Source organism: Macrobrachium rosenbergii, chromosome 12 (genome assembly GCF_040412425.1).
Source record: "Macrobrachium rosenbergii isolate ZJJX-2024 chromosome 12, ASM4041242v1, whole genome shotgun sequence".
Classification (NCBI taxonomy): domain Eukaryota; kingdom Metazoa; phylum Arthropoda; class Malacostraca; order Decapoda; family Palaemonidae; genus Macrobrachium; species Macrobrachium rosenbergii.
The window spans coordinates 71,617,229-71,637,569 of record NC_089752.1 but is presented as its reverse complement, the minus strand read 5'-3'; the positions used below and the strand labels follow the sequence as shown (position 1 = coordinate 71,637,569).

At 40.8% G+C, this 20,341-nt stretch overlaps 1 protein-coding gene across 1 annotated transcript in view; it reads right to left on the bottom strand.

The window, feature by feature from the left end:
* Positions 1 to 903: 903 nt before the first annotated feature.
* RpLP0-like (ribosomal protein LP0-like) overlaps positions 904 to 20,341 on the bottom strand; it is a 159,995-nt gene continuing 140,557 nt past the window's right edge. Inside the window, exon 5 of the mRNA XM_067112364.1 lies at positions 904 to 1,100. Coding sequence (XP_066968465.1) covers positions 924 to 1,100 — 177 coding nt within the window. The 3' untranslated portion in view covers positions 904 to 923. The remainder of the gene's footprint in view (positions 1,101 to 20,341) is intronic.

Below are 20,341 nucleotides of genomic sequence, written 5' to 3'. Positions count from 1 at the left end.
TTTACGGCAATATTGCGCTATCATGAGGCAATACTCAAACTGAACACGTCCACTGAACAAAGTATTCCCACGTTCGATACATAAACATCTTACATGCGGTGTTACATAACGTGTCTTGCACTTGCGTGTAAGACATTCATGACACCTACCACCATTAACTATTTTTTTCACAACAACCAGATGCCACCAAAGGTTATCCAGTAGTAGAGATGAAAGTTTGAAGCCTTTTAGGAAAAAATGATGCTGACAGCCGAGTGGAATGGTTGAGTCACTCACCTGCCACTAGATGGCAAACTTTTTATCAAGCTTCAATGAGTAGTTCAGTGTTTGCTAAAGATATATCCATATAAAGATGGTGGTTTGTAACTTTGTAGAAACAAAGTACTAGACATTTTATGTAACCATAAGCCCTAATGTTAGTCCTGTCAAATTTCTGGAAGAAGTTTATTAAAATTTTAACTTTCTTCCATTCAATTATTCATTCATTTTAAAAGTTTAACATTTTCAGTTCAATTAAGAATTCTTAAACAGATAACTGATAATGTTCAAAATTCTCTATCACTGTAACAAAACACATCATGATAAGCATTTTCATGCTGCTTTGCCTTTTTAAGGGGCTAGATGTGAAATGAGTTCTCTGTTATTCACTTCTGCCTTGAGCTCCTACCAAGTCTAGTCTAAACCAAACCATTTTTCCCATGATTTCCTGGACCATCCTACAGGGCTCTGTCCTGCTACTTCTCCATATCCTGCTCTTCTGATCACCTACCTGTTCCTCATCCATTCTCATTACTTTTCCAAACCATTTCATTCTCTTTCCAACCTCTTGATTACCCCACATATTCTTCATTCATTTCTTCCCATCATACTCTGAAAACAGCTTTCTAATGTTAATTAAACAAATTATTCATCTTTATATTTATTCAATTTTCATCATCATCATCATCATCACCCCTGGATCCTTCCTGGTTCTCCATGTTCTGAAGTCCTTCACTGGTTTCCTCACAAGAACTTGATAACTGTTCAAAACTGCCATCAAGCCTGTTCCAACACCATTCCATTTCCAAGTAGAATTCAGACATTTCTTTGTGTAAAAGTTTCTGCAAAAACATACAACAAACAAGATACAGACATCTCTTTGTACAAAGTTACTGGAAAGAAATCATAATCAAGACAAGAACTACAATTCACGACACATTTTGTATGCTACATCATAAATTGCCTACTTCCATGTAAACTACTCTCCAGTAGTGCTAACTTGTCCAGATCATGAATGAGACAAGCCCCCACTGTGCATGCCCACCTCAACTGTAAGAAGCTTAAATCATCTGCCACCCTATCATGGCCCCCCCCAACATCATTTGTCGTCCTTTTATGTCCTCCTAGAGACAAGAGAGTACACAGTGAGACAGCCACTTAATTACATTTAAGGGAAAGGAATGAAAAATGTGTTAGCATTTATTTCAATACTACTCTATTAATCATAAACTTTAAATAATATTTTAGGTGGGAGGACAACACAGACAAAAACTGGAGGCAATATGGAGGTAAGAAAACAATAGGACCAGAAGCTAATCCTCTCCTTTAGTGGTTCAATTGTATCTTTAACATAAAATTTGTACTTATTTGCCATATTTGCCATATAACTGGGAGCAATTGCCTGTACTTTGCCTTTGTGTGCCATAAATACAATATATTAAGATGACAATGAAAAAAGCAACCTCTCACTTGACAGCACAGCCGACATCCACAACTGGTCACATCCAAAGATGGCAAGCTGGTATTTTGAAATAAGCAACAATTGAATCCAACTGCCCTGTAATAAGTCTTGCCAGAGAAATCAGCACAAACAAAAGATCAACTGTGAACCAGTGACAGGGACTGGGGACATCATTCATTAGACAAGGCATGGAGCTTGCCAGCAAGCTTGAAGGAGGCAAGGGCAAGCATAAACACCATCTTGAGAGATAGGTTAAATGAGGTGGCATCAGAGGGTGAACCTCAAGGATATCTGGTTATGATGTGTTAGACCAGCGTCAGTCCCAATGCCTGCGCTTAACTTGGGACATCAGAATACACTGGCTAAAGTACCAAAATAAGAGATGTCCCAGTCACTAGCCAAATCCACACCATGCTTGATGAAAGGATGATAGAAGCTCTATAGTCTTTTTCTAGCTAACTGTAACAGCTTTGTAAAGTGTACTAATACTGGAATAGCAACTTTTAATGGACAATTACCTGCTAGGGTGGCGATCACTACCGCTGTAATCTTCAGTCTCTCTCTCTCTCTCTGCTCTAATACTATGAATAATCTCTAAGCCTTATGATGAAGGGATGCTGTCTGGTTGAGAGTGGAAGTGGCCTGCTTTAGTAGAACTCGGGAATTGTCTACTAACAGATCAACTACTAGATTGATGAGATCTGAGAAACATTTCTACTGGGGCTAGAAAGAGAGATCAGAATCATCCCAAACTTCAGGGAACCCCATAACTTCATCAATAGCTGATGGTTCACAGTGAATGGACAAGGTGTACACGTCTATATGTTTACTGCCCAAAACCGCAGGATGCAGCTGGAGGTCTGGCAATCAATTTGGTGGGGAAACAGATCCCACATAGGCATCCCCCACAACTGCCACAAGGCCTTGCATACATCTAGATGGATCTGAATGAAAAGACAAAGAGTACGCATCTAAATGTTTGCTGCCCAAACTGCAGGATCTAGCTACAAGTCTGGCAATCAATTTGGTGGGAAACAGTTCCAACAAAGGCATCCCCCACAATTGCCACAAGGAATTGCATACATCTAGAACTCTGGAGAGACCACTCTAATGGAAGGATCTCGCAGCCCATGCTGAGAGCATACCAACTTATTTATACATTTCTCATTTTCTCCGTTGAAACTGTTTAATTACTCAACTTCCATTCCTGCTCTATAAAAATCTCCTTTTTATATAAGTAACTTACCCAGTAATTACTTAACTAAGAGTTTCTACTTGAATGGCAGCTTAAATTCTGAAATTCGCGGTAGTGATTCTTTAGTTTTGTGTAGGTGTCAAGACCTGCCCACTTTTCGGGTAAGATAGAGGAGCAACTAAGCCAATAGATCAATTTGATTCTGCCGGTTGTATCATCCATACAGTGTGCTGACTAAGCAGCTTGGTTTTGACAGTTGTCATTTCTTTCCATCCAGTGAAGTACTCTTTGTATGGTAGCCTTTCAGCATTGATTTTTTTTTTTTCTGATTCGACTGTTACTGATTTTGACTTTTCACTAGTTAGTATGGCAGACACTAGCTCTTCTAGTTTCCAGTATTGCAGCAAAGGCTGCAATACCTGCTTAAAGAAAATAACTTATGACTCTCATACCCTGTGCACAGATTGCAAAGGGCAAGTTTGTACTGTTAATTTGACATGCGACGAATGCAGCGATTAGGACAAAGGTAAATGGAAGACCTTGACTTCTCATTTAAATAAATTAGAGAGAGATTGCAAGAGGAAGGCAGCCGCTAAAGCCGGCGAGAAATTAGCTAGTCAGATGACTCCTAAATCTGATGATGTAAATAGTCCAGCTTTATTTCCTCCTATTGTTCCTGTTTCTCCTGTAGCAGTCCATACTCCTAGACCACCTATTTCTGGTCCTGGCTTTCACACTTCCATGTCCAATCACTTCACCAGCATGGCAAATAAATCTGATCAGAGAATCAATAAGGTGGTAAGTATAGTGGCCAAATTGAGGGCATCGATGCATGTCCTTATGGATAAGTTCGACAAGAAAAGTGAAAGTGAAGTGTTAGTGGAGGAGGTGGCTATTCGTTGCACTGATTCTCCTAGGCATCAGTCACTGCCATACTCCCCTGAACCAGGGAGGAGGCATACCGTTGGCCCAAGGGAGGTCAGTGGGGTCTGCCCATGAGCAGTCGCCCCCTCAGACCAGCCCGTTGCATCCCAGGTTGTGTCAAGAGACAGCCGCTGGAAACGCGTCTTGGACGTGCATCAGCTCTCACCTAGTTCGGGAGATTCTCCGCAATACAGAAGGCACCAACGGCATTTTCCTGATGAGTCACGCCACTTGAAGAGACGTTCTTCTTCAGGTTGCGGGAGCCTCCTCTCATCCTCAGCTTTCTTGCAGTAAGAGGGACAGCCCTGAACGCTTCTCCTCTCCTGGACGCCAGGAACAAGTGTTCAGTCACTCCTCTTCATTTAAGAAGCGTTGTCTTTCTGACTCCAAGTGCCCTGCTTCTTGTGTGCAACGAAGTTCTTCGTCTAAGCGCTCAGGTTTGGCCGAGCACCCTGTACTTGGTGTTTTTTGTACGATGAGCACCCAGTAGCGGCTGAGTGCGTATATTACCTGAACAATTGCTTTTGGTTAAACGCCCTGCCACAGCTAAGCTTCCTGGAGTGCCCTGTAGTGCCCGAGTTCCTTGACGCATCCGCTCGCTCTAGAGGTCCGACACGTCAACGTGCATCTACAGTAAACCCCACGTATTCACGGGGGATGCGTACCACACATCCCCTGCGAATACTTAGAACCCTTCTAAAAACACTTAGAACTGCCTATTTTGATATTTCAAACACACACACAAAAAAACCAAAATGCTTACACAGGTATTATCCTACTTATGAGGAGGTTAGGTTCCAAAAAAATCCATTGTTTGTTGGAAAAAACATATCTCGAATATAGCCTAGCCTACACTAGGGTATTCAGTACCATGTATACATATATGGTAGCCTACCCTATACTATAAAGTATACTCTTTACATACAAGGTATAGTAATTATTAATATCAGCTAATTCTGGAGGTTCATGCAGAATGACTTATAATTCAATACAAAGAGAAATTGAATAACAAACAAGATTTAGCTTAGCCTACACTATGGTATACACTAAAAATAACAGTGGACCAAGAACACTATCTCAGGAACTCTGCGCAAAATACGTCTTGGTTCAATAAAGATCCCGTCCACAGTAACCCGATGCTCCCTACCTGTAAGGAAATCTCTAAGTAGTCCTAAAACATATCCACCCACTCCAAGATTCTGAAGTTTATAAACATGTGCTCTAAAATCTATTTGAATTACTGTGCACTCAAAACCCCTATCAAGGTTCAGCTCTAAAATCTATTTGAATTACTCTGCACTCAAAAACCCTATCAAGGTTCCCTTGCAAAAATGGCAACGCCAGTATCAAACTGCTTCCTATATGCATACTAATCTCCCTATATGCATACCGACTATCAGCTAACAATCCTTTTGATTTTATATAATTATATAATGGCTTAAAAATAAGTTTTCAGCAACTCTGGAGAGCACAGGTAGAATAGAAACTGGCCTGTAGTTACTGCAGTCTGCAGATATGCCACTCTTCGAAACAGACACTGCATTACTAAGCTTACATTCATCTGCAAAGATACTATGTCGACATAAAAAAATCTATAGAATCTACCTATGTTGGATGACAACACACTAAAAACTTTCTACAAAAACAAAGGGAAGAAACCATCAGGATCTTTTCTACACCTGTTGAAACTTTGACAAGAGAGATTGTACTTTTCTGCAAGTTGTGTTATAGTTTTATGTATTCTTTCTAAATTTACGTAAAGTGGAAATGCGTATTATGTAGAAGAAAAAATATGTTTTTTTGTGTTTGTATTTAGCTGGGAAAAGCACTGTGTTTTGCTGTTTCATGTATTTAATTGTAAGTATACATGTAATGGTGCTTAACTACCGGACATTGGTTGTTTGTTCAGTTGTTAGTCGAACGTTCGGTGGTGGTAAAAGATGGCCATGAAGACAGTCTTGTCACAGCTTTGGTGCAATGTAGTTGTATCTAGCAGGGACTCAAGAAAGGGGAATGCAGCCATAGTTGTTGGTGCCTTCAAGTCCACTTAAGTATTCCTTTTCATCCTAAAGTTCATTTAAGGAGATTTCCTTTAGGAGATATGCATATCTAAATTTAAGGAGAATTTCTTGGTGTGTGCTTTGGATGAGGGTTACGAAGTAGATTGTGCTCATGCCAGTCCCCAATCCCAATCTCAATTCAGGCTAGGAATATCGAATGCACCATTTGAACTAACAGTAAGTTTATATCATTTATGTCTTTGATTAATATACACAACGCAATACAGAGTTTTAGTGCAATTTGGAATATGAGCGAAGTAACCTGGGTGTCGTAGTATACGACTCAGGCTACGATTAGGTTAGTAAGTTTCAAACCGTTTAGGCTATATGATTACACTTACAATTTGAAATGCTCTACTTGTTCTGAATGAGTCGGAATAAATTGGTGTAGTGACCAGGATCGCAGTGATTGGTTGTTATAGCAGTGAACTGTATTGTTAGTATTTATGAAATTTATTGTTGTGATGCTTGGTGATAAAGATAAAGACATGACCGGCTGATGGTGGTGGCCATTTTAGAATTAGTCGCGAGTTAGCCTTGCCCGAAATGGATGAGATACATAACTGAAATTTAATTTGAAATAAAACCCTAGTTGTACATTGTATATATGTATGTGTAGTCAAGGGGACATATATATAATATAACTGGCAGTGATCTACCATTTATTAATTTGAAGAGGTGAGGCCAACTTCTAAATATTATATTTGCTAGTGCAGTATATTTTTTTTGAGCTGGCAGTTTGTACACCTTTTTAATATTAAGAGCTTATAAATTTTGGTGTTGGTAAATTATAGGCTAAGATGCCTGACATGAAAGAATTAGAGGGGATGGGGCAAGGGGGTTTAAGTCTGTGATAACTAACTGGTCAAAAAAGGTTGAAATCACTATTGATGCAGGCAATATCAATAGTATTTCTTCAGTGAGAGACTCCTTGACGGAATATTTGCAGAAAATCCAGGAATTGGATAATTGGAGGACAACCTGACCAAATTATGAATCAAGCTGAATATAGCCTAAAGGTAGGCACTGAAATTCACAGACTAAACTCCACCATCAGAAATCTTCTAGCTGTAAGGGGTGAACCTAGTGCACCAATACATCCTGTTAAGAACTAGTGTCAAGTTACCTAAATTTGACCTCAAACATTTCGATGGTGATGTATCGGAATGGAATTCATTTTGGGAACTTTATGAAGTATCAGTACACAAACGTACTGATTTTGAGAAAATACAGTAGTTGTCTTATTTGAAGGGTCTCTTGGAAGGTGAGGCTCTGGAAATGATATCTGGTTTTAAATTAGAAGGTCATAAATATTTACAAGCAGTGAACTTGTTAAAAGAGACCTATGGCAGAAAAGACAAAATCAAGTTAACCCTCTAACGCCGAGCCTCTATTTACAAAAACGTCTCCCGTATGCCGCGCGCGTTAAAGTTAGCGCTGCGGAAAAAGTTTTTTAAAAAAATCACAGCAGGCTTAGTTTTTAAGATTAAGAGTTCATTTTTGGCTCCTTTTTTGTCATTGCAACCATCAGAAATGAAAAAAAAATATCACTATCATATATAAATATTGAAATATATGACAGCGCAAAAAAAAATTTTCATATATAATTTTATACAAATCACGCTGTGAGCAAAACGGTTAAAGCTAACGGGTTATTTTTTTTTCTTTGTATTGTACACTAAATTGCGATGATTTTGGTATATAACAAATTGTAAAACGATCAAAGCAACACAGAGAAAATATTATCACAAAATGATGCATGAATTAATTAATGCTTATGGATTTAAAAAATTTTTTTTTCAAAAATTCACCATAAATCGAAATATTGTGCTAGAGACTTCCGTTTGTTGAAAAATGAAACTAATTGATTGAATATTACTAGACTGTAAGTGTTTTAGCTTACAATTGCAGTTTTCGACCATTTCGGTCAAGTTAAAGTTGACCGAAAGTCGAATTTTTTCTATTAATCGTGATTTATATGAAAATATTTCAAAACTGATAAAAGCTACAACCATGAGTTATTTTCAGTTGTATTGTAATGAAATTGCGCACATTTTCATATATAAAAGTTTATGTAACGACTAATATAAAACAGTGCAAACATTATGACAACGTGACGAAAGAATTTCTGAGATGTTCAGCCGAGTTACCGCGCGGACGTAAGGAAAATGTTTTTTTCACAAATTCACCATAAATCGAAATATTGTGCTAGAGACTTCCAATTTATTGCAAAATGAAGGTTAATGATTGAATATTACTAGAATGTAAGATTTTTAGCTTACAATTGCGTTTTTCGACCATTTCGGTTGAGTTAAAGTTGACCGAAGGTTGAAATTTTGGCAGTTATCGTGATTTATGTGAAAATATTTCAAAACTGATAAAAGCTACAACCATGAGCTATTTTCTGTTGTATTCTACATGAAATTGCACACATTTTCATATATAAAAGTTTATGTAACGACTAATGTAAAACGATGCAAACATTACGAAAACGTGACGAAAGAATTTCTGAGATGTTTGGCCAAGTTACCGCTCGCAGACGTAAGGAAAAAGTTTTTTTTTCAGAAATTCACCATAAATCGAAATATTGTGCTAGAGACTTCCAGTTTGTTGCAAAATGAAGGTACATGATTGAATATTACTAGGATGTAAGAGTTTTAGCTTATAATTGCATTTTTTCACCGTTTCGGTCGAGTTAAAGTTGACAGAAGGTTGAAATTTTGGCAGTTATCGTGATTTATATGAAAATATTTCAAAACTGATAAAAGCTACAACCATGAGTTATTTTTTGTTGTATTCTACATGAAATTGCGCACATTTCCATGTATAAAAGTTTATGTAACGACTAATATAAAACGGTGCAAACATTACGACAACGTGACGAAAGAATTTCTGGCGCGGATGTAAGGAAAAAGTTTAAAAAAAATTCACCATAAATCGAAATATTGTGCTAGAGACTTCCAATTTGTTGCAAAATGAAGGTAAATGATTGAATATTACTAGAATGTAAGAGTTTTAGCTTACAATTGCGTTTTTTTACCATTTCGGTCGAGTCAAAGTTGACCAAAGGTTGAAATTTTGGCAGTTATCGTGGTTTATATAAAAATATTTCCAAACTGATAAAAGCTACAACCAAGGGTTGTATTTTGCTGTATTTTACATGAAATTGTGCACATTTTCATATATAAAACTTTATGTAACGGCTAATATAAAACAGTGCAAAAATTACGACAAAATGACGAAAGAATTTCTGAAATTTTCGGCCGAGTTACCGCACGGGCGTAAGGAAAAAGTTTTTTTCAAAAATTCACCATAAATCGAAATATTGTGCTACAGACTTCCAATTTGTTGCAAAATGAAGGTAAATGATTGAATATTACTAGAATATAAGAGTTTTAGCTTAAATTGCGTTATTCAACCATTTCGGTCGAGTCAAAGTTGACCGAAGGTTGAAATATTTTGTAGTCGACGTACGGTACGTCCACTCGGCACCCAACAGACAATTTTAGTCGACGTATGATACGTCACGTCCAGTCGGCGTTTAAGGGTTAAGTTAGAAAACTTCCAAACTGAGACTCCCAGGGCGGATGCAGAATCGCTATGAGGTTTCAGAGCAAAATTTTAATGCTGCATACGATCATCAGAGAATGAACAGCTGGAATTGAGTGAATTGTATACCATCTTGCTCTGCACCAAACTACCTTGCAGTATAAGTAAAATAATAAAATGAAGGTGTGGAGAAGTTTGGCTTAAATTTGACACCTTTAAAAAATATCTTGAAGAAGAAATACACAATTTGGAGGCTTTTCCACAGACTCAACCAGTAAAAGCTGATACATTAACAACAGTATCTGCTTTCGCAGTAGAACAAACGCAATCTGTAAGACATCCCCCCCCCAAAAAAAAACATTGGTAATGCCTAAAGAAAATACAAACAAAACCAAGGTAAACCAGGTTAGAGGATGTGGACTTTGCAGAGGCAATCATATATGGACACATTGTAAATCCCATGTAACCAGAGGAGGAAAGATAGAACGACTTGGAACTCCGGGTGTGTTTCATATGCACATCCCATAAACACTTCAGTTCTGATTGTGACAGGCAAGATTGTAACAGTGGCTGCACTATTAGACATCATAGTGCTATATGCAGTCGAAACCAACCAAATAAGTCTAATGTAGGTGGGGTACAAGTTAGAACACTCTCTTTGAAAATACCGGACAGGGAAATAAGACAACTAGGAAGTCGCTCTTACCCACAGCCACAATAACCCTAAAGGGTAAAAGAGGTCACATTGTGCGAAAGAGAGGGTTGTTGGATACCTGTGCTGAGAGACCATTTATAAAGAAATCTGCTCTTGAGGGACTCCACTATAAAAGCAAGGGAGTTGAAAATATATCATTGAGGGGTTACTTAACTTCTACACCAGTTAAAGGATATGAAATGGTGAACATCGCTGTACCTCACCGGGGTATATTACTAAATATGGATTGTATAGTGGTAGACGAGCTGCCAGAATATACAAAGAAATTAAACGTTAAAAAGAACTTCAGGTCGTTGTGTAGAACGAAAATCAGCTTGGCTTGTGAAGATTTTTATCTACCCGTGGAGAAACAATCGCCTGTAAAACTGTTGGTAAGGGTTGACAATGTGTACAACATTTTACATCTAGGGTTTAGGAAATTTGAAAATTTAGTACTGCTACCAACCATATTTGGTTACGTGGTAACCGGAACAAGTAGTTCTCCTCCCACCAAGGAGACTAGCGTTTTCATTTTAAAACTGGCAGTGGAAACTGACAACATAATTACAGCCAGAGGGGTTACTCATTTAAAGGATCCAAGGGAAGATCTTGAAACTTTATGGAGTTTAGATCATTTAGGTATTGACTGCAGTGAAATACCAGAACAGGAACGGAAAGTATTAGATAACTTTGAGAGTACTATAACTTATTCTGAAACTGACAAACAGTATGTTGTGGCATTGCCTTGGAAAGGCAATAAAAGGAGATTAATTTCCAACTTTGGGTTGGCTTTGAATAGATTAAAACAAAAGTGTGTCAAGTTTCAAAAGGACACTCAATATCTAGAACACTACCGGAAAATCCTGAAGGATCCCCAAAGTTAAGGAATACCTCAGTGACTTATGCATGGAGTTCAAGGTGTTGTTGATTATGTATAATGCTGGTGGCCACCCTGTAGATCTTTATTATGAGGGAGCCCAGCTCCAGTGCCTCCCTGCCAACACCACCTCTCTCCTCCAGCCTATGGACCAGAGTGTGATCCGCGCCTTCAAGGCACTCAACACCCGGAACTCCCTCGACCACCTTGTGAAGGAAAAGAACAATAACAGTGAATTTACGCTGAAGAAGTATTGGCGTAAATTCATGATTGCCACATCTGTCCGTCATCGGCCAATCATTGAAGGATGTGAAGGAGACCCTTAATGCATGCCGGAAGAAGTTATGGCCGGAGTCTGTGCATGATTCAAGGGCTTTTCTCCTGAAGAAATTCAACATTTGGCCATTGATAAGGCAGTCCAATTGGCAAAGATCTTTGGTGGAGAAAGATTCAATGACATCTCCCCAGATGAAGCTGGCACCCTCATTGATGCGCACTTTGACCCCCTCATGGACCACGATTTGGAAGAGCTGATGAAGTCTCCCTACGAGGAAGGAGACAAGGCAGGTTCAGGGGACGAGGAGGACGATGAGGGCCTGTCTTTGGAATTTCTGGTGTGGATTTATGAGGACGTTTAAGGAGAAGCAGCAGAAGATTTTGGCATGGGATCCTTATATACAATAAAAATGCGCTGTCAAGTTCAATAATGGCCTTAATGGGTTATTGAGGCCCTTTACAAACCTCCTCGTCAGCATGAAGCAGCAGACACAGCAGCTGCCTATTGCCAGTTATTTCTTGGTGGGAAAGAAGGACCCTCCAAAGCCTCCCAAAACCCCTGAAGAAGTGCCTAATGAAAACAATGCATGGTGTGTTCCCAGGATTACAGATTAATACAGAAAACCATGGCATCTAAGACCTGGGAACCTAAGGATTATTGACAGTGCAAAATAGGTTTCTACACTGCTTCCTTAATGGTTAAGATGAGATGTATAAATCCCAATAGCCCTAACATGGCATCAAAGCAGCTCATCTTCCTCAGGAGTCAGTCTCTAAAGTGGGGATAAAGAAAACTCTTGGAAGAGCTTTGGTCTTGACATCATCTTAGCATGAAAGGATACAATAAAAAAGATAGTTCTGCTCCAGTATGTGAACACCCTACTAACAAATATATTGCATGTAACCCACTTACTCTTTTGGCTGAAGCCAAGACCACCAGAAAGAGTGTTCTACGAAAGAGCGTTGAGAGAAGCCTCTTTTGGAGTAGAAAGGAGGACCACTAAGGGAGTATTAAGCCAACGACTAGGTTCAATAAAAGCGGCTTAGCAGAACCTTCAGCAATCCAGGTGAAAAGCATGAACGGTTTTGCCTAAGTTAGCAAGGATTTATAGCCTTGATGGAAGAAAAAGACGATCCTTTGGCATCTCTCAAGAAGTGCAGCCTCTTATACATTGTTATTACTTCTACTATTGATGTGAAGACAGGGACTGCCACTGGACTTGCACCATAATTTATACAGCTCCTATGATACTGAACAAGAAATTGGTGGACTTAGCCCTTGTGATTAGGAAAGAGCTTCTAGATGACTTATAAAAGGCTCTAGAGCTGCAGAGCTGGATGAGAGTTTCCATGTAGTTAGGCAAAGCATTTCAGTATTTCTGTAAAGCTTTCCTATTCCCACCTGACAAAGCAGATTTGTCCATGGAGATAATGCCTAGGAACTCTACTGGTAAGTTAAAGGACTGGGAGCCACTGCCTCCTCGGCCACCAAAGTGCAATTAGAAATATGGTGGAGTTCCCAGTAGTCCTCAACCCTAGAGTACCCCCTTCATCAGTGGAAACAGGGAAGGCATACACCAAGAGGTTTGTCCAATCTTGAATTATAATGTCTACTGGCCAGGCTTGAGGGCCCAGAACTGGGGAGACATACAGATGGAGACAATGATTCATGATTCAGCTTCACTGCAGAGAGATATATGAGGGGTTGGCTGGACACTCTCCAAATCGCCTTGCAAACTAAAGTACAGGGTAAAGATCAATCACGGGAGAGCACCTGTCCTGGATGACTCGACGTGTCCACCAAACAGACAGTCAACCAGGAAACAACTGAGGCATATGGACAATATTCCTCTCCACTGGCCAGAGGCTCAAGTCCTGGCGATGGCTACCAAGGTTTCCGAATTCATGCCCCCCTGCCTTCTTATATGAGCTAGAGAGGGCATGCCCGAGATGACAGAAATTACTTAAATCCCTCCTGGATGGCCAAAAACTCCTTGCAGTTAATGAGAAGACTCACTTCTACTAGCAACCACACCCTTGAAGCGACTGGTTCCCGATAACCACACCCATCCTTGTCAGAGGCAACTGAATACAGTGAGAGGTCTGGGTTCAGGGACTCTAGGGACCTTCTTGCAAGAGGTAACACTATGGACAATGACCAATGAAGGGGAAGGGCCTGTTCTTGGCTCCACGGCTACAACTCATGGTTGGCCAAGGCTATCCATGCCAGTGCAATTGAAGCGATAACATCCAAAGTCGAGCACTCTGAACTAACTTCTCCAGAGAAGAAAAATGGCCTAAGCAATACAACCAGCATTAGTGGGCATGCTCCCTGAGGAGGATAATTCTCTCATGATTAACAACAGATGTCTACTAGAGCTTGTGTAGGAAAACCTTGAACAGAACGGAGTCAATCATGCCCAGGTAGGTCACTCTTTGTGTAGGTTTCAGAGATGACTTGTAACATTCTTAGTAAGCCTAGGGCCTTGCCAAGGCCAGTGCTGGCTCTCTTGCCCGCATGCCAACCCCTGGACTTCACAAAGATAATCCAGTCGTCCACATACAGAGGTAACTTTACTCCTAAGTAAACATTCATGAAAGGGATAGCACCCTAATGAAAACTTGGGGCATTGAACTCTGCCTGAAATGAAGAGCTCAACATTAATATGTCTTTCCCCCAAAGACAAAGAGTAGGCACTTCCTGAAAGTTGGTAAATGGGGACATGAGAGTACGCATTATTCATGTACCCTGTAACCATCCATGTACCTTCCTCCATGGCAGTAAAACCATGGAGGTTGACTCCATAGAAAACAAAGGTGGAACAATTGGCCACAGAGGTCAAGGACTGTCTTCCAACATCCCATTGCCTGGCACTAAGAATAGCCTGTGTAAAAAGGCCAGCAAAGTAGCTGATACTTCATCTAATGGTGCCTTCTCTAATGGAGAAAAGACTTCCTGACCAACACTTGTCTCTTCTCTAGGTTACTCTGTATGACTGAAAGATTAAGAGGTGCTGAATTCCTGAAAGGAATGCAATAACCTTCCAAAAGAACTTCCATTACCAGGGCGTCTACACTAAGTGTTTCCAAACTTGAGTGAAGTGACCCAACCTGCACCCACAAGCACTATAGAGGGATGAATGAATTTTTATTTAGCATTTCCCAACGTTTTGTGTGTGAGAGAGAGAGAGAGAGAGAGAGAGAGAGAGAGAGAGAGAGAGAGAGAGAGAGAGAGAGAGAGAGAGAGAGTGTAATTGTCATTAGTGAGTGTTTCGGTTGTTGGAGGAGGGATGAGGGTCGTTAGTTGGAGTTTGTTTACGGCGCTGTCTGTCTGTCTGTCGGTAGTTCAGTATTGAATTGAGGTTCAATCGTGAAAGTGGTCAGTTCAGTTCATCTGAGTTTTTGGATACCGGTTATTGTATGTTTCGTGAGTCGTGTGTTTTTTCTGTCACATGCCGTTGTTGTCGGTGCATGTGTCTCTTCCTTTTCTGTTGAGAGTCTGCTTTCAGTGTTGTTTGTGTGGTTTTGTGTGCTGTGTTGGCGACCGTGGACCCTTAATCCATCTCCCAGCAACCGAGGATCAGGGTGAGTGTTGTGTGTGTTCTATGTATCTGTGTTGTGTGTTGTTTTTGTGGTTTTGAATTCCGCCACATTATATTTGGCGCCCAACGTGGGGCAACTGGTGTTGCAGTTGCAATTAAGATTGGTGGCGGGTAGTGTGACTGGAGGAAAGGATGGAAGAGGAACTGGTGAGGTTGAGAGAGGAGAATGCATGGTTAAAGAGTGAGAATGAGAAATTGAGGCTTCAGTTGGAAGAGATGGGATCATTGGTAAAAGGAGCGAAAGAGGAAATGAAAGGGGAGATGAAAGAGTCAGAAGAGAGAATGAAAGAGAGGGTGGATAAAAAGTTGGAGGGAATGATGAAAGGTGTGGAAGAAATGGTGAAAGGTATGTTCAAGGGTGTTTTTGGAGAAGGGGCTGTTGGAGGCAGGTCCTCTGGAACGTGTGAAGGGGCAAGAGAGAAAGAAAAGGAGGAAGAAGTGAGTGGAAGCGTGAGTGATGAAAGTGATGTGGGAATAGGAAGTAAGAAACGAGAGAATGAAAGGCAGGGTAAGGAAAAGGGGAATGAAAAGCAAGGGAAGGAACAGAGGGAAAGTAAGGATAAGTCAGGGGAAGAAAAAGGGAAGAAGGGAAAAGGAAAGGAAACTGGTAAGAAGGGTAAGGAAGTGGGAAAGGCAGGAAAGAAGGGAGAGGGTAAAGATAGTAGTGATAGTGAGGTGGATGGGGGTGATTGGATAAAAGTGGATAAAAAGAAGGGGAAGAAGAGTGTAATGAGTAAGATGAATGTAAGTGCGGAAGTGGACTCTTTGTATTCGGAAGAGGGTATGAAAGGACAGAGTGAAAGTAGCGAAAGTGAGAGTGAAAGTGAGAAAGAAGTGAGAAAGGCTATGTATGTGAGGGAGGTACCCCGGTGTGAAAGGTATAATGAGTATGGAAGTAGGGATGTGCATGATTTCTTTAGGGAGTATGAAAGGTTTTGTCAGGATAAGTATGGGGAGAGTAAGAGAGTGTGGGCACGAGAATTAGGAGAATATTTGACTGGGTTTTTGCTTGATATGTATAGGGTTATTATGAGTGTGGGAGATGTTGAGTATGACAAGGTGAAAGCTAGACTAGTTGAGCAAACGAGACGTATGAAAGCGAGTGTTAAGTATAAGAGGAAGAATGGATTTGATGAGGCAAGAATGAAAGCTGGGGAAACCTTGTCACTGTATGCTTGTAGGCTGAAGGCATTGGCGAGGAAGAAGTTTGGGGATGATGGGATAGATGAATGTAAGGAGTTAGTACGAAAGTTGTTAGAGACAGCGCCAGATGGAGTGAGAGAATTTGTGAACTTGAAGCGGAAGGAGAAGAAAAGATGGATGAGTGAAAGGTTGACTTGGGGAGAAATTTTGGAAATTGTAGAAGATTATGAGCTTGACAGGGTTATAAAAGAGATCAGAAGTGTGAGTGTAAGGGCTGGGGTAGATGAGAGAGTGCCTGAGTTTGGAAGCTTTAGGGATGCAGTGTTAAGGGGCCCATTGAGAATGGCAGATAGTGTAATAGATAGGAGTGTAAGAGCAAGTAATGTGGAGGTGCCAGTGAGGATGAATGGTGGGTTTGTAAGGGAACAACGGGTTGGACGGGTTAGGGATAGTAGTGTACAATGGGGAAGGTCGGTGAGGGGAAGTCGAGCGAAGTGTTTTAGATGTGGAAAGGAAGGACATACAAAGAATGAGTGTAGGTGGGCTTTAGGAGCGTGTTTGGTGTGGGCAATCGGGACATTTGGTAAGTGAGTGTCTGAAAGATAGGGGTTAAATGCTACACGTGCGGACAGGTGGGTCATACTGCTAATGGTTGTAGGGGTACCCGAGTGAATGTAATATGTGGAAACTGTGGTAAGAATGGGCATTATGCGAGAATGTGTTCAGAACTGAGAGCGAAGTGTGTCGAATGTGGAATGGAAGGGCATGTATCAAGTGTATGTAGACGAAAGAGGGTGACTGTGACAGCGAATTCGGGAAACTGAGTGTGAAGGGGGTTCAAATGGGTGGATCCTCTAGGATGCAAGCGGTGCGTGTGATGCATGTACGTGAGGGGTTGTTGCATGAGGGAGGCTTTGCTGGAAAGACTGACGAGTGCATGAGTGTGCAAGTGTGTTGTAAGGGAGTAAGATTGATTGCGTTAGTAGATACCGGGTGTAGTATGAATGTCATATTTAAGAATGGATGTGAGAAATTGAGGAATACGTGTGAAATTAGGAATTGTCAGGGGGAAGTAAGAGGGATTGGAAATTTAGGGGTAGCAGTGGTTGGAAGAATGTGTGAACAGTTAGAAATTGGGGGTGTAATGATGGATGAAAGAGATTTTTGTGTGATTGAGAGTACGAATGATAAATATGATATTTTGTTGGGATGTAAGTTTTTGAAAAAATGCGGGATGGTGGTCCGTCTTAGTATGAATGTAATTGAATTACGTATGAAAGGGGATGTGCTTGGAGATTTGTTTTTGGGGAAGGATGGTAGGGTTGAGCAAAAATTGTGGAAGAGAGTGCCTGTAATTGCGACAGAGAGGGTAAAAGTGCCACATGAGATTGGAGAAGTTGTGAGTGTGAAAGTGGCATGGCCGGATAGCCTCGGGATAGCCAACAATGATAGTTGTGAGTATGTAGTTGAGGGAACAGACGTAAATAAATTAGTCAGGGCAAATGTGTGTGTATATGATGGGGTTTTGAACATGGGAGATCCGAGGGTATATATAACGTCATTGCCGAGTGTCAGGAAGAAGCGAGTACGAGGAATATGTGAGGGAGATTGCGTGGGAATATTACGTACATTGGTGAATGTGGATGATGAGAGGTACGTGAAGGTACGGCAGGTGATGACAGGTGATTTGAAAGGAGTTAATGATTGGACGTATGAGGAGTTGAAAGAAAGAGTAAAGGTAGATGAAAATGTAAGTGATAACGTAAGAGAAAGATTGAGGAGAATGTTGTGGGATAGGCAGGGGGCGTTGAGTCGTGGAGACGAGGATTTTGGGGGATCGAAGCTTCCGGAATTTAAAATAGTTCTGGAAGACGACACCCCCATATATCAGCGTCCCCGACATTTTTCTCCGTCTATCAATCGTGAGATAGAGGAGCAGTGTGAGGAGCTTGAGAGGGTGGGAGTGATTGAAAGGAGTACGAGCGCCTAGAATAGCCCCATTGTACCGGTACGTAAGCCAGATGGAAGTTTGCGAATGTGCGTGGACTATCGGAAGGTGAATGAAGTAACTGTGAAAGAGCGATTCCCGATGAATGTGGTGTCTGATTGTGTGTACAAGATGAATGGAATGAAAGTGTTTACAAAATTAGATCTGGTAAGGGGCTATTACCAGATGCCTCTGGAGGGGGGGAGCAGGCATATTACGGCCTTTTCTAGTGGTTCCTGCCACTACCAGTTCCGAAGATTAAGTTTCAGACTGGCTAATCGCGCCTGCTGCCTTCCAAAGGGCAATGAATGTGGTTCTGGCTGGGTTTGATCGCAAGAAGGTAACTGTTTTTATAGATGACATTTTGATTGCAGTGAGACTGTAGAAGAGAATATGAAACTGCTTGAACGAGTGTTAGAAAGGTTGGAAGAAGTAGGAATAAAAGTAAAACTTGGAAAGTGTGCTTGGTTGGCTGGGGAGGTGGAATTCCTAGGGCATATGGTGAGTGGAAGAGGTGCAAGGAAGAGTGATAAGTTCGTGAACAAGGTAAGGGAATTTCCACGTCCCCGGACTGTGTGTGAGTTGAAAGGATTTCTAGGTTTAATTGAGTTTGGAAGGAAGTTTATAAGAGATTGTTCAGGGATCGGGAAACCACTGACTGAATGGACGGGGAAGAGAAATTGTCCAAGATTGAAATGGGATGATCGAAGCGTTCGAGAGATTGAAAGAGGAGGCTGCAAGAGGCTTTCCCGGACTATAGTGAGAATGCGAGTAAACTAGAACTGTATACGGATGCAAGTAAATATAGTATGGGAGGATGCCTGGTACAAATGCAGAAGGTGAATGGGGAAGAACAATTGAGAGTAATTGCGTATGTGAGCAAGGCGTTTGGAAGGGCAGAGTTGAAATATTCGGTGATTGAAAAGGAATTGGCTGCTATAAGGTTTTGTGTGAAAGCGTTGAAAGTATTTTTGTATGGGGTAGATTTTGTAATACGGACGGACCATCGACCGCTAGTATATATGGTTAAAAAGGAGAGTGTGAATGCTAGAATTGCAAGAACGATAGAGGATTTGAATGAGTTAAGTTTTAAGGTAGAGTATGTACAAGGTAAACAGAATGTTGTTGCAGATGCTATGTCGCGTATGTGGACTGAACGAGATGATAGGGTTAGGAGCGACTGGGACCCAGACCGAGTACCTGTAGGATTTGTGATAAAACAACAGTATGTAAGGGAGAATCGAGTGTGGGAATGTCTGTTTGGGGGGTTGAGTAATTTGGAAACAAATGGGTTGATTGATGGAGTACCTGCAAGCATGAATGAAATGCCGGAAGGAGGAGTGCGCAAGGAAGGAAGGGAATTAGATGAGGAGGAAAAGTTAGTGAGTGTTGTTGGTAGTGGCTGAAATATTTAAAATTACAGTACGATTGTTCTTTGGATGGAATAGGCCAGTGGAGGGGTGAATGAAAATGGTACGAATGTAATTTTAAATGTTCAATGTGGAAAGGATAATTGTAGCTGGCTGGTTAAGAAAGGTGATTGTGAGGAAAATGAGGGAATAAGGGGTACGGCTGAGGATATCGTTGAAGATGAATGCGATGAGGATGGTTGTGAGGAAGCTAAGCAGGTGAATGTAGCCGTGAGAGCGTGTATGCATGAAGCGAAAGGTAAATTAGTGACGAATGTAGTGGTGAATCAGAGTGAATATTGTAGTTTGGTAGATACGGGAGCACAAGTGTCGTTAGTGAGTAGTACAGTAGTGAGTGAATTGGAAAGGTGCGATTGGGATGTAAAAAGAAAATCAACGAGTGTAAGGATACATGGTTTGGGACAAGGGAGTGTGTTAGTATGGGAGGAGGTACAATTAAAAATTCAGTTAGGGGGATTTGAAATAATACATAATTTTGTAGTCATGGATGAGAATGATATGCCAAAATGTTTTTTATTAGGAATTGATTTTATGAGAATGCATGATATAAGCGTGGATGTCGGGACGGGAATTTTAGGAAAGGGCGGCAGGGAAATAACGAAGGTTAAAGGAGGGGATGTGTCTAAAACTAGTTTTGTAGGTATGGTAGATATTGCAAGGAGTGAAAATGATTTGTTGAGTGAAGAGGAAATTAAGCAGATGCAAAATCAGTGCATGAGAATAAGTATGTTAAGAGTGTGTGTGTTAGAGGGTGTAAGAGTAGGAAGTTGGCCGTCTGAGTTAGAAGTGTATAAGCAAAGTGCTAAGAGATTTGTTGTATGTAAAGGTATAGTTTATTTTTTGCATCAGGAAGGAATGTGGGATGGGGAAGTGTATGTGCCAGT